General features: G+C 48.6%; 1 protein-coding gene across 3 annotated transcripts in view; it reads left to right on the top strand.

Annotated features, from left to right (window-relative positions):
• Positions 1-13,681, top strand: part of XRN1 (5'-3' exoribonuclease 1) — an 87,588-nt gene that overhangs the window by 19,651 nt on the left and 54,256 nt on the right. For all 3 annotated transcript variants that reach the window (XM_034781941.1, XM_034781940.1, XM_034781939.1), the window contains exons 8-10: positions 762-930; positions 8,636-8,703; positions 12,447-12,581. In XM_034781941.1, the coding sequence (XP_034637832.1) occupies positions 762-930; positions 8,636-8,703; positions 12,447-12,581 (372 nt within the window). The remainder of the gene's footprint in view (positions 1-761; positions 931-8,635; positions 8,704-12,446; positions 12,582-13,681) is intronic.

Raw genomic sequence — 13,681 nt, 5'->3', positions numbered from 1 at the left:
GGGTAGGCAGTTCCACACCCTGGGATAGGTTTTGCAGCAAGACAAGATAGCACAATAGCCAATGGTTAAAAGGTTAAACAATGTCTCCGTCCATGGTCTCAAGTTAGCAAGTTAACATTTGATTAATACTTTGATAAAATGTTATTAGTATAAAATATATGTGTTGAATTCTGATTTGGGGTCCATAGGAACGAAGTAACTCCTTTGATTGTCCGACAGGTACATGTCTAGGGGTAAAGCAAAGAAACAGTGAAAGCATATGAAAATAGAGATTGTCTCCTTTATGTCTTAAGGCAGGGCATTGGTCCCTTGGAAGGGAGGTGGAAGGATGCCATATCATTATAGTGACATGTGCCAATATTTCATAAACTCAAGGTTGGATCTGTGGGAAGACTGTTTTCCCTTCAGGAGAAACACAATAGGAACAGGGATTCTTTGTTCAATTTGAAACATTGGATGAAACATAATTATTCAGTTATTGCTTCAACATCTAGCATTTCTACTGACCAAGCAGATCTTAGCAAAGGCAATGTTATTTTGTTTACCCCAGCTTTCTCATAGCTGATCACTATTAGCTAGGCCTCTGGTCTCCAGACCAAACTCTGGACTTTGGGTCCGGAAAAGAGCTGGCATAATTCATATACCAGGTTGTTATATAACATGCACATGGATTTTAACCCTTCAGTATTAATGGAACCATGGGCAAAAGACGTTAAAACTTTGTATACAAACTTGATCATAAAGCTTTTCTTATTTTTTAGGACAAGATTTCCTTTCAATATGACATTGAAAGGATAATAGATGATTGGATCTTAATGGGGTTTCTTGTAGGCAATGACTTTATTCCTCATCTACCTCATTTACATATTAATCATGATGCGCTGCCACTACTTTATAAAACATATATGGCTATCCTGCCAGAACTTGGAGGTAAGTAATTTTAAAAATATATTTAAACAGAAACATACTTATAGTTCTGGAACAGAAATCAAAGAAAAGGTTAAACTGAAGTGTTGACTATATAGACCTTACTAGTATAACAATATTGTTTGATAGTACTTGCTGAAGTGTGAGCTAGTCAATTCTTCTTCGAGTGCTTGCTCATGTGTTTTCCACAGTACGTGTGCATGTGCGCCATGTGCACCGGTGCCGAAAGTTTTTCCCTTAGCAGTACTCGTAAGGGGGGAGCACCGCTGTGACCCCCAGAGTGGCGCCTCTATATCGCGCTATAAGGGGAGCCGCGTGCTCCCCCCACCCTCAGTTCCTTCTTGCCGCCAGTGAAGGTGCGTTGGAACTTCTTGCTCCAGCTCTGCTGCAGCCTTTCCAGTTGGTCTTAGGGTACCTTTAGCTAGTTATTAGTAGCTCGTAGAAAGTAGTTTTTCAGTTGTTATTGTGGGCCCGGGGCATGTCCTGTGCCCCAGGCTTCAAGTCGTGTGACTCCTGTCGCCATTCCATGCCAAGGAGTGATCCGAATGCTGAGTGTCTCCGCTGCTTGGGCGAAACTCACGTGAGTGAACATTGCAAGATCTGCAGGTCTTTTAAGCCACGAACTAAGAAGGAGAGGGACATCAGGCTTCGCACTCTCTTCATGGAATCAGCGCTGGCTCCAACTTCGGTACGCCTAGCGGACTCGGCGCCGGGCACCGCATTGTCGGTGCGCAGCAAAGCCCCCTTCCCCAGTCGGCACCGCTCCCCTTCCAAGAAGCAAAGGAAGAGCTCGACTTTGCAGCGGCGCCATGAGAAGAAAGGGGGAGAGGCTGGTCCCGCGTTGGGCAGCCCTTGGTTCCCCCCGGGCTCGAAACCTCCGACTTGTGCTGAGCGGAGTAGCCCGGCAGCGTCAACACGCACCTCTCTTGCAGTCCTGATCCCATCGACGCCGGAGGCTCTACAGGCAGCTCGAGACATTTTGAGCTTGCCGGTGCCTGGGGTGCCACCGGTGGCGGGCCCCTGGTCTTAAGGCAAAATGCCGCTGGGTGCGCGACAGGCCTCCCCGGTACGGTGCAGCTCTCACTCTGAAGACCGCTCTCTACCCCGTTCTGCATGCAGCGACAGGTCCACTCGCAGCTCGTGTCCACCACCCTTGATGCCAGCCAGGTTACCCAGTTTGGTGCCGTCCGGGCAGGAGTCTCAGGGTCCCTCCACGCCATGCAGCAGCCGGCGCAGGCACCGAGATAGGCGTCAAAGGCGCTCCTCTTCATGACTCAGCTATCGCAGCCAGTCTCATTACGACCGTCATCGACGCTCCTGCTCTATCAGACGTCACACACGGGGCTCCCGCCGCGTGTCACCGCAGCTCCAGCGCCAAAGCAAATCTTGGAGCAGTACTTCCGGGGGGTACCGGTCCTCGACGTCGAGGCACCGGGGGGTACCAGTCCCGGCGTCGTAGGCACTGTCGCTCCCACCGCTCCTATGGTACCATTCGGTTGGTGGTGACCTCGGCACCCAGCCACCCTCGCTGGGCCGTACTGATCAGCCAGACCAGATAGTGCCACCTGGCCCGCAGCATGGATAGTGGCAAGGAGCCCCATGGCAGGGACAATGGTGTCAATGGGCACCGTAGTTGCTGATGCCCACCCAGGTGGTAACCCGCTCGGTGGCCGGGGCATCCGAGGCCCCGTCGGCCTCGCTATCTAGGCCAAGGCACAGATCGACAGATCATGAGTCGTCAGCTCCGTGCTTGGACTCCGACCTGGGGGTTGATCCCCCGGCACCGGCTGCGGCCCACAGCCCCGTGCCAGCCTCCTCTCCTGCACCGGATGATACCATCACGGCACCGCCCTCTGCTCCACAGGAAGACTTCAGGGCGCATCAAGACCTGATAAAGCGGGTGGCGTCAAGCCTCCAGCTGCTGGCTGAGGAGATGGAGGGCCCATCCGATTCCCTCTTTAATGTACTGTCCCCCTCAGTGCTGGGCCGTGTGGCTTTACCCCTTCACCAAGGAGTAGCCAACATCTCCAATGCCCTGTGGTTAACTCCTGCCTCTCTGGCCCCGATTTCCAAGAAGGCTGAGAGGAAGTATTTCATGCCGGTCAAGAACCACGAATGCCTCTATTCTCACCCGGCACCTAACTGCCTGGTGGTGGAATCGGTGAACCACCGGGAGCAGTAGGGCCAGCCCACCCCCACGAATAAAGATGCCAGGAGACGAGACTCTTTTGGTAGAAAACTTTACTCCTCTTCCAGTTTCCAGCTCAGGGTGGCCAACCATCAGGCCTTACTGAGCCGATAAGATTTTAATTGATGGGAGACCCTGCCAAAGTTCGAGCCACTCCTCCCAGAGCAGGATAGGAAGGACTTTAAGCCATTGATGGACAAGGGGGCAACGGCAGCCAAAGCAGCCCTGCAGGCAGCATCGGACGCGGCGGATACGGCGGCTCACTCGATGGCCTCCGCGATCTCCATGTGCAGGGCGTCGTGGCTCCTCCTGTCTAGGCTTTCGGCGGAGGCCCAGTCCCTCATGCAGGACCTGCCGTTCGATGGGAAGGCCCTGTTTGCCGAACAAACAGACGTCAGGCTGCATGAGATGAAAGACTGTTGTACCAACCTGCAGACCTTAGGCCTCTACGTCCCTCCGGCTAAGGACAAAGCCAAACTGCAGACGTCAACTCACCCTACGCAGAGCAGATCTGAGTCCCCCTTACAAGAGGCCGAGAGACCAAAAGCGCCAGCCTCAATGACAGTCCCGCTGTGCCCCACAGCCTGGGCCCTCTAAGGGCAAGAGGCAGGGAAAGAGGTGGTTTTGACTATTTGCAGGGGGGCACCAAGGCAGTTGCCATGGAAACTCCCCCACTAATAAAGTTTGTGTTCGGCAACCATTTGTCTGCCTTCCATGGGGAATGGGCACGAATAACCTCGGACGACTGGGCCCTCAACACCATTTCCGAGGGCTACACGTTGCAGTTCAGTTCACCCCTGCCCAACCACCCCCCATCGCTGGTGGGCTCGGGGGACCTGGAGCACATTCACCTCCTAGGTCAGGAGGTGGAACAACTACTACATCTGGGGGCAGTTGAGAGAGTGCCAGTAGAATTCCAGGGCAGGGGCTTCTACTCCCGATATTTCCTGATCCCAAAAGCAAAAGAGGGTCTCAGGCCCATCCTAGATCTGCGGAATCTCAATCATTTTATGGTCCCCTCCAAGTTCCGCATGGTGTCCCTGGCTTCTATTATCCCCTCCCTGGACCCGGGGGGCTGGTACATGGCCCTGGACCTTCAGGACGCGTATTTCCACATACATATTTTCAAAGGGCACAGGCACTTCCTCCGTTTCCTGGTGGGGCCTGACCACTACCAGTTCACGGTTCTCCCGTTTGGCCTATCCACAGCGCCCAGGGTATTCACAAAGTGTATGGCGGTGGTAGCGGCCTGCCTCAGACGAGAAGGGGTCCAGATGTTCCCATATGTGGACAATTGGCTTCTCAAGGGCAACTCACTGTCTCAGGTGAGGGCCCATGTGGACCTGCTCCTGTCCACATGCGCCAGTCTCGACCTGTTGGTAAACGAGACCAAATCAACGCTAGTCCCCATGCAGTGCATAGAATTCATAGGGGCACTACTGGACTCCTTAAGGGCCATAGCCTCTCTCCCAGTGGGCAAGTTTGAAACCCTCAAAGGTCTCATCGCCTTGGTCACGACTTTTCCGATGACAACCAAGGGCGTGCCTTCAGATCCTAGGGCACATGGCGGCGTGCACGTATGTGGTCTGCCACGCCAGGCTCCAAATGAGGCCCCTCCAGCTATGGCTAGCCTCCCAGTTCTCCCAGGCCCGGGACGGTCTGGACAAGGTCCTCACGGTACCGACCCGGGTAAACGCCTTCCTACAATGGTGGTCCTCCCCGGACAACATGCTCCAAGGGGTTCCTTTCCGGGAGACAGCCCCGTCAATAGACCTGGTGTCCGATGCGTCGGACTTGGGCTGGGGAGCCCACATAGGGAACATGTAAACCCAAGGGATGTGGTCAACCTCAGACCTGTCCCTCCATATAAATGTCAGGAAGCTCAGGGCGATACGGTTGGCGTGTGTAGCTTTTGTCACGCAGCTTCGCGGCAAGGCCAGAGTCCTTACAGACAACACTGCCGTGATGTTCTACATCAACAGGCAAGGCGGGTCACGGTCCTCGGCCCTCTGCCGGGAAGCTCTGAGCCTGTGGGAATTCTGTATAGCCCACGACATCTCCCTGAGGGCTTTCCACCTACCAGGCGCCCGCAATACACAGGCCGATCGCCTTAGCAGGGTTTTCTCCCCCCATTACGAGTGGTTTCTCCACTCGGAGGTCACTCACCGGCTCTTCCGAGAGTGGGGAATTCCCTACATGGACCTGTTCGCGACCCGCCAGAACCAGCGTTGCCCCCCGGTTTTGTTCCGGGAGGCGGGTGGTGGTTGGGAAGGGACGCGATCTCAGATGCCTTCCTCCTGCAGTGGTTGGACCAGCTTTTCTATGCTTTTCCACCATTTCCCCTTATAGGCAAAGTCCTAGAAAAAATGAAAACAGACAAAGCGTATCATCCTTATGGCCCCAGCCTGGCCCCATCCACACTGGTACGGGACCCTACTGGACCTACTGGCAGCCCTTCTGAGGAGGTTGCTGCTACGCCCGGACCTCCTCTCCCAGGATGGGGGCCGCCTTCTTCATCCCAATCTGGCCGTTCTCCACCTGACAGCATGGCTGCTCAGTGGCTAGACGAGGAGAGGAGGTATTCCGAGGAAGTCAGGCAGGTCCTCCTGGAAAGTAGGAAGCCGTCCACACGCTGGACGTACCTGGCGAAGTGGTCCCGATTTTCCAGGTGGGTGGGGGAGCGGGGAGTCTCCCCATCGTCTGCACCGCTCCAGCTTATCCTTAGGACCCAAGGGCTGGCACCCGCCTCTGTCAGGGTACACTTGGGGCCATATCGGCCTTCCACCTGCGGGTGCAAGGGCACTCGGTCTTCTCCCATACTATGACCTACCGCTTCCTGAGAGGCCTTGACTGTTCATTCCCGTATGCTAGATCCCCTGTACTGCAATGGGACCTAAACCTGGTCTTGTCCCACCTCACGGGGCCTCCCTTTGAAACCTTGGCCACATGTTCCTTGTCTCACCTCTCATGGAAGGTAGCCTTCCTTGTAACAATGAAATCGGCCCGACGTGTCTCAGAGCTCAGGGCCTTGACCTCGGAACCTCCATATATGGTCTTCCACAAGGATAAGGTCCAGCATCGCCCACACCCTGCATTCCTCCCGAACGTGGTCTCTGCCTTCCATATGGAACAGGACATCTTTCTCCCAGTGCTCTGTCCCAAGCCCCATTCCTCCAATGAAGAACACTGCCTTCACACGCTTGATGTGCGTAGGGCACTGGCCTTCTACCTGGATCGGACTAAACCGTTCCAAAAATCCTCGCAACTCTTCGTTGCCTTGGCCGAGCGTATGAAGGGGCAGCCCATTTCCGTCCAGCGCCTTGCTCGCTGGATCACCTCGTGCATACACACGTGCTATGATCTGGCAGGGGTTCCCCCGCCACCGATCATCAGGGCACACTCAACGAGAGCTCTGGCCTCGTCAGCTGCCTATGTAGTCCATGTCCCTATCCAGGACATCTGTAGGGCTGCCACCTGGTCTTCAGTTCACACATTCACTGCGCATTATGCAATCGTCTCCCAAACTAGGGATGACACCGGGTTCGGCAGAGCGGTACTGCGTCCCGGGAACTCGTGAACTCCTGGCCACCTCCAACAGATAAGGCTTGGAATCACCTATTGTGGAATACACATGGGCAATCACTCAAAGAAGAAAAGACAGTTACCCGTTCCGTAACTGGTGTTCTTCGAGATGTGTTGCTCATGTCTATTCCACATCCTGCCCTCCTTCCCCTCTGTCGGAGTTGTCCGGCAAGAAGGAACCGAGCGGTGGGGGGAGCACATGGCTCCCCTTATAGCACGATATAGAGGCACCACTCCAGGGGTCGCAGCGGTGCTCCCCCCTATGGGTACTGCGAAGGGAAAAACTTCCAGCACCGGTGCACGTGGCACGCACACACACCTACTGTGGAATAGACATGAGCAACACATCTCAAAGAACACCAGTTATGGAACGGGTAACAGCCTTTTCTTTTTTTTGTATCTGATTCCATGGTTATTAACACTTTTTCACAGCATTACTGTTTGTTGCTATTGGCCTGGCAAGAATAAAAAAAAAGATCTGACAAAGCGAAGGCTGAGGGGGGATATGATTGCTATCTTTAAATATATCAGAGGGGTTAATACAAGGGAGGGAGAGGAATTATTCCAGTTTAGTACTAATGTGGACACGAGAACGAATGGATACAAACTGGCCGGGGGGAAGTTTAGGCTAGAAATTAGACGAAGGTTTCTGACCATCAGAGGGGTGAAATATTGGAACGGCCTTCCGAGGGAAACGGTGGGGGCGACGGACCTGTCTGGTTTTAAGATTAAGTTGGATAAGTTTATGGAGGGAATGGTTTAATGATAAAACATAGTAGTCAAGGAAAACCAAGCAATGGTACATGAACAACATAATGGCCAACAAGGGTCAGGCTAGAGACTCTTGCCTATATGCTCGGGGTATTACTGATCGCCATATTTGGGGTCGGGAAGGAATTTTCCTCCAGGGTAGATTGGCCGAGCCTCTGGAGGTTTTTCGCCTTCCTCCGCAGCATGGGACAGGGATCACTAGCAGGAGGGTCTCAGCCGATTGAAGTCACTAAAACACAGGACTGGGGACTTCAACGGTAGAGTACAGGGAAGGGTCTTGCGGCCTGCAGCATGCAGGGGGTCAGACCAGATGATCATAATGGTCCCTTCTGACCTTAATGTCTATGAGTCTATGAGTCTATGATCCAGAAAAAGTATGGGAAGGGGCAAAGACCGCAATGATATGAGTGATGTCTCGTATTGCTTTCTCACCGATAAATCTGTGAGCTACCAAAACTTTTTGTCACTTGCCCCAGAATGCTTACATGATACATCAGTTTTATTACTGATATCTTATTATTTTCAAGATTCCTTTTTATGGGAGAGCTATATTTACTTTTTCCAATGTGGCTGTCACAAGTTATGAAGTCTATCCATAAACTGTAGTTTTTGAGATTATTTGTTTAGTGGGTAGCATGGAGAAATCACAGGTAAATATGTAGACTTTAGATGAGAGTATTGTATCCAATCTGTATTGGGAGAACAAAGAAAGTATTGTATAGCATCTTTAAAATATTAAGAAATTGCAGAGGGTTAATGGAGTTTCAGGCCTGTAGTGGAACAGTGGGTGGAGAAAACTGGATGGGGTATTGGGTGAAGAGAAGGAGTTTTCTATGGAAACTAAAATATGAAAAATTGTAGTGTCTAGGCTTCAGTGGGAGAATATTCAGGTGGGAATGTTCAGTTTCAATCCTATATGCACTAATTGGTCATCAGTGAACAAATTATTATGAAGAGTTTTAGAATGTACATTAACTTCAGTTGTTTGAAAGTAAGGACAGTTAATTTTTGTTGCTGTTAGATTTGATTGACATCCTCAGCAGATGTGTTAGAAAGATTTGCAATTTTACTGGAGAAGATTTTATTGGGTATCTAAAAGGGGGGTATTATTGCACATAGAACTTTAATGTAAGTCTTTAAATACATACATGATTTTTTCCCCAATAGGCTACATTAATGAAAGTGGGCATCTGAACTTACAACGCTTTGAGAAATATCTTACAAAACTGTCAGATGTAAGTAACCTTTATTTGTACTGTGTATATATTATAGGGGTGCCCATCACTATAGTGTCTGAGTGCCTCATACTTTTAAAAATACGCAATCAAAATACAGTCTTCATAGCGAGTTCAAGCCTCCTATTTTGGACAAAAGCTGAAGTGCATTCACCCAAGGAGCTATCTCACTGCTGCATAGAAGATTTAATCTATAGAACTCTTGACAATTGGCATCAGCTAAGAGTCTGCCCCTGAATCTTTTACAGAATGACTCTCTAGAAACTTATATTAGTTGAGGATATGTCCCTCAGTTTTACATAAAAGCCTTATTTAAATATGCCTTGAACTTTAGCCAGGAAAGCACTATACTCTAGCTCTGATAAACCACTAGATGGAGCAAATTCTGTAGATGATGACCCTGCTGCCAGTTGCACTTTTGTCACACAATCCAACCAATTGCCATCTGATCTGATTGTCATAATAGATTTTGGGAAGAGAGGCAGAAAATTAAGTAATTGGCTTTAGATTATAACCATTATCTTATATTGCACCTGAAATCAAATGGGGAATCAGTTTAGAGTATGGAAGTGTTAGAAGCACACAAAGATGGGCAGCAGCAGTCTGCACTAGCTGAAGCAATCCAGGTGGCTTTCAAGAGCCAGCCCCATTATGGTACATTGCAGTAATCTGTCCTAGAAGTGACAAAAGGCATGAACCATATCAATGTGGATAAGGGGTTATCTGCACATGAACATTTGACCCAAAAACTATTGACCTTCTATAATGTACCTAGACATAAGATGGTACATTATCTCACATGGGTGAGATTCCAGAGGACTGGAAAAGGGAAAATATAGTGCCAATCTATAAAAAGGGGAATAAGGACATCCTGGGGAATTACAGACCAATCATCTTAACTTCAGTACTCGGAAAGATTATGGAGCAAATAATTAAGCAATCAGTTAGCAGACACCTTGAAGATAATAAGGTGATAAATAATAGCATGGATTTGTCAAAAACAAATTGTGTCAAACCAACCTAATAGCTTTCTTTGACAGGGTAACAAGCCTTGTGGATAGGAGGGAAGTGGTACATGTAGTATATCTTGACTTTAGTAAGGCTTTTGATACTGTCTTGCATGACCTTCTCATAAACAAACTAGGGAAATACAACCCAGATGGAGCTACAATAAGGTAGGTGCATAACTGGTTGAAAAAACATTCCCAGAGCTATCATTGGTTCATACCGATAGGGAATAAGGGCATATCGAGTGGGGTCCTGCACGGATTGGTCCTGTGTCTGGTTCCATTCAATATCCTCATCAGTGATTTAGATAATGGCATAGAGAGTATACTTATAAAGTTTGTGGACGATACCAAGCTGGGAGGGGTTGCAAGTGCTTTGGAGGTTAGGATTAAAATTCAAAATGATCTGGACAAACTGAAGAAATGATCTGAAATAAATAGGATGAAATTCAATAAGGACAAATACAAAGTACTCCACTTCGCTATAGTGAAGGAGCAATCAGTTACAAAATGGGAAATGACTGCCTAGGAAGGAATACTGCAGCAAGGGATCTGGGGGTCACAGTGGATCACAAGCTAAATATGAGTCAACAGTGGAAAACTGTTGTTAAAAAAAGCAAACATAATTCTGGGATGTCGTCGCAGGAGTGTTGTAAGCAGGACACAAGAAGTAATTCTCCTCTGCTAGAAATGTAAATATTCGTTTAAAAAGTTAACCATTTAAACTATTAAAATTATGTCATTTAAATGGTTAACTGATTAAAGGGAGAGGGTCTGAGGGCTCTGCAGGTGGGGCTGCTCCGCCTGGCCCTGCATGGCTGGGGCTGGCGGGCCCACGCCACTGGCCTGGGGCTGAGGGCTAATGGTTATGGTCAGTTAACCAGTAAGACTAATGTTTAACTGTTTAACTATTTAGTATTTTACATCCTTATGCTCTACTCCACACTTTGTTGCTTTCCACACTAATTAGGCCTCAACTGGAGTGTAGTGTGTCCAGTTTTAGGCTCCACATTTCAGGAAAGATGTGGACAAATTAAAGAAAATCCAGAGAAGAGAAAAAAAAATTAAAGGTCTAGAAAACATGATCTATGAGTTGAGATTGAAATAATAGGGTTGTTTAGTCAGGAGAAGAGAAGACTGAGGGAGAACATAAGTTTTCAAGTACATAAAAGGTTGTTACAAGGAGGAGGGAGAAAAAATGTTCTCTCTAACTCCTGAGGATAGTACAAGAAGCAACGGGGTTAAATTTCAGCAAAGTCAGTTTAGGTTAGAAATTAGGAAAAATTTCCTGTCAGGGTGGTTAAGCACTGGAATAAATTGCCTAGGGAGGTTGTGGAATCTACGTCATTGCAGATTTTTAAAAGCAGATTAGAGAGGGATGGTCTAGATCAGTGGTCACCAGCCAGTCAATAGCGATTGACTGGTCGATTCTAGAGTATCTCCCAGTCGATTGAGATCTCCGGCGGCACAGCGGAGCTGCCGCTAAGACAGGTACCCTGCTTGCTCCACGCCACACCCGGAAGCAGCCAGCCCAGCCCCGGGGGTTGGGGGGTGTCTCCCTCCGCGCGCTGCTCCTGCATGCAAGCACCGCCCCTGCAGTTCCCATTGGCCGGGAATGGAGAACTGTGGCCAATGGGAGGTGCAGGGATGGTGCTTGCAGGGAGGGGCAGTGAGCGGAGCCACGTGCCATCCTGTCCCCCGACCCCCAAGGGCTGCAGGGGCGTGTTGGCCCCTTCCGGGAGTGGTGTGGGGCTGGGGTAGGCAGGGAGCCTGCCTTAGCGGCAGCCACGCTGCACCACCAACCGGGAGCTGCCAGAGGTAAGTGCTGCCTGGCAGGAGGCCGCACTCGAGCCCTGAGCCCCCTCCTGGAGCCAGCACCCCATACACCCTCCTGCACCCTGAGCCCCCTCCTGCATCCCAAGCCCCAGCCCTGATCCCCTCCTAGAGCCAGCACTCCGTACCCTCTGCCCCAGCCCTGACCCCCCTCCTAGAGCCAGCACCCCATACCTCCTTCTGCACCCCAACACTCTGCCCCAGTTCGGAGCCCCCTCCTGCACCCAAACTCCCAGAGCTTGCACCCTTCATCCCCTCCTGCACCCCAACGCCCTGCCCCTGACTCAGCCCAGAGCTCCCTTGGCTCCAGTCCAAAGCCCGCACCCCCTCCCGAACCCCAACCCCCTACCCCAGCCCAGTGAATGAGGGTGGGGGAGAGTGAGTGATGGAGGGGGGCGTGCAGTGAGTGAGGCAGGGCTTTGGAGAAGGGGCGGGGTAGATCCTGGGTTGCCCCTTAAATTCAAAAAGTGATCTTGGGCGTAAAAAGATTGGAGACCACTGGTCTAGGTAATACTTAGTGCTGCCTTGAGTGCAGGGGACTGGACTAGAAGACCTCTTGAGGTCCCTTCCAGTTCTGTGATTCTATGATATTGTAGGATGGATAATATAATTCAAAAATCGTCTAATTTCTTTAAACTGTTTCAGGTTACAAGAAAAAGAAAAAGTAGATTTTCAATATACATTTTCTGCCTCTATAATAAGAGGTGGTTCATGTTAGATTGCCTCCGCTCATGGGTTAAACATTCATGTGCAGATAACATTTTATGTAATCTAATGCAGCTCTTACAGATGACAAAAATGGCTTGCATTTTCTGTTTCATATGCTACAGTGTTCATTCAGCAATAGTGTACATCGCCTTTTTAAAATAATTTTTCTAAATTTACTTTAATCTCTGTACACAGTTTGATCGTGAACATTTCAGCGAAGTCTTTGTAGACCTAAAATGGTTTGAAAGCAAAGTAGGCAATAAATACCTCAATGAGGCAGCTGGTATCGCAGCAGAAGAAGCAAGAAGCCATAAGCAAAAGAAACAGAAGGTTGGTATTTTAAATGTACAGCTCTGAAAATGTAGAAATATTCAGCTATTTGTCAAAACATATGAGTAAAGATCTGTTAAATTATTTTTAAAATCTCAAACTGTTAAATGTTGTGGTATTTTATATTTTTTACTTCTGGTTTTTTAGAAATCAGAAATGATGGAAAAATTTAATATTTGTTGAGCGATATATCTGTCTTATACATACTTATACATTCATACACACTTTCCAGTGCCATTTTTCTCAAATTAAGCACATACTTTTTAAAAAAAATAAAAGATAGAAATCAGTGTGTCTTTCCATCAGCTGCTATTGAACATCATTCAGAGGGAGAAGTCATACTGTGAAAGTTAGTCTTGGCAGCTCAGAAGATGGGTGTGTCAGTCAGATGTTTGATGCTGATTAAGTAAACAGCTTGCTCCATCAGAGCTGATATCTTAGATTTTACATCAAAATGGCAATGCTGTTTTAAAGTCACTTAAAAGGTATTACCTTCTTTCTCTTGCACTAACTCTTTCCTCTATTTTTGTCTATGTCCCCAACCTCACAACTCCTATTTTCCATTCTGTCTGCTCCTCCTATATGCCTTCAGCAACAAAAGTGGACCACTCTTATTTCTGCACAGTGGCATTTTTCCAGTGGTACTGACAGTAGTAGCAGCAGCATGAAACTCAGCTGTGATCAACTCCATCAGTGTACTTAACTCTGCCACTCACTAGTACTGTTTCAGTTTTGTAAGAGTAAGCCATATGCTTTAAAATGCATATGTTTTAATATGATTAGCTGTACTCATCAGATACTTTCTCATCTGTCATAGATGTGGAGGGTAGCTGTACAGTAGTAGATAACCTTTTTGATTGATCCATAAAATGTCAGTGACAGCTGCTCAGAAGGCTAATTTCACGGCTACTGTGGAAAAGTGGCTAGATTAGGGGCTGATGATGTCACGGGCACCTACTATAAGTGAAGAAAAATGTAGCACCCAAATGAAGACAATAATTGGCCAGTGTGATAAATTCCATCTGCCCCCCTTTTTTAGAGGCTTTTTAATCTGACATAGACATTAAACAATATTTAAAAGGTTTTTTTCCTCATAGTTC

Source organism: Trachemys scripta, chromosome 9, assembly GCF_013100865.1.
Source record: "Trachemys scripta elegans isolate TJP31775 chromosome 9, CAS_Tse_1.0, whole genome shotgun sequence".
NCBI lineage: Eukaryota > Metazoa > Chordata > Testudines > Emydidae > Trachemys > Trachemys scripta.
This window is presented reverse-complemented; position numbering and strand designations above follow the sequence as displayed.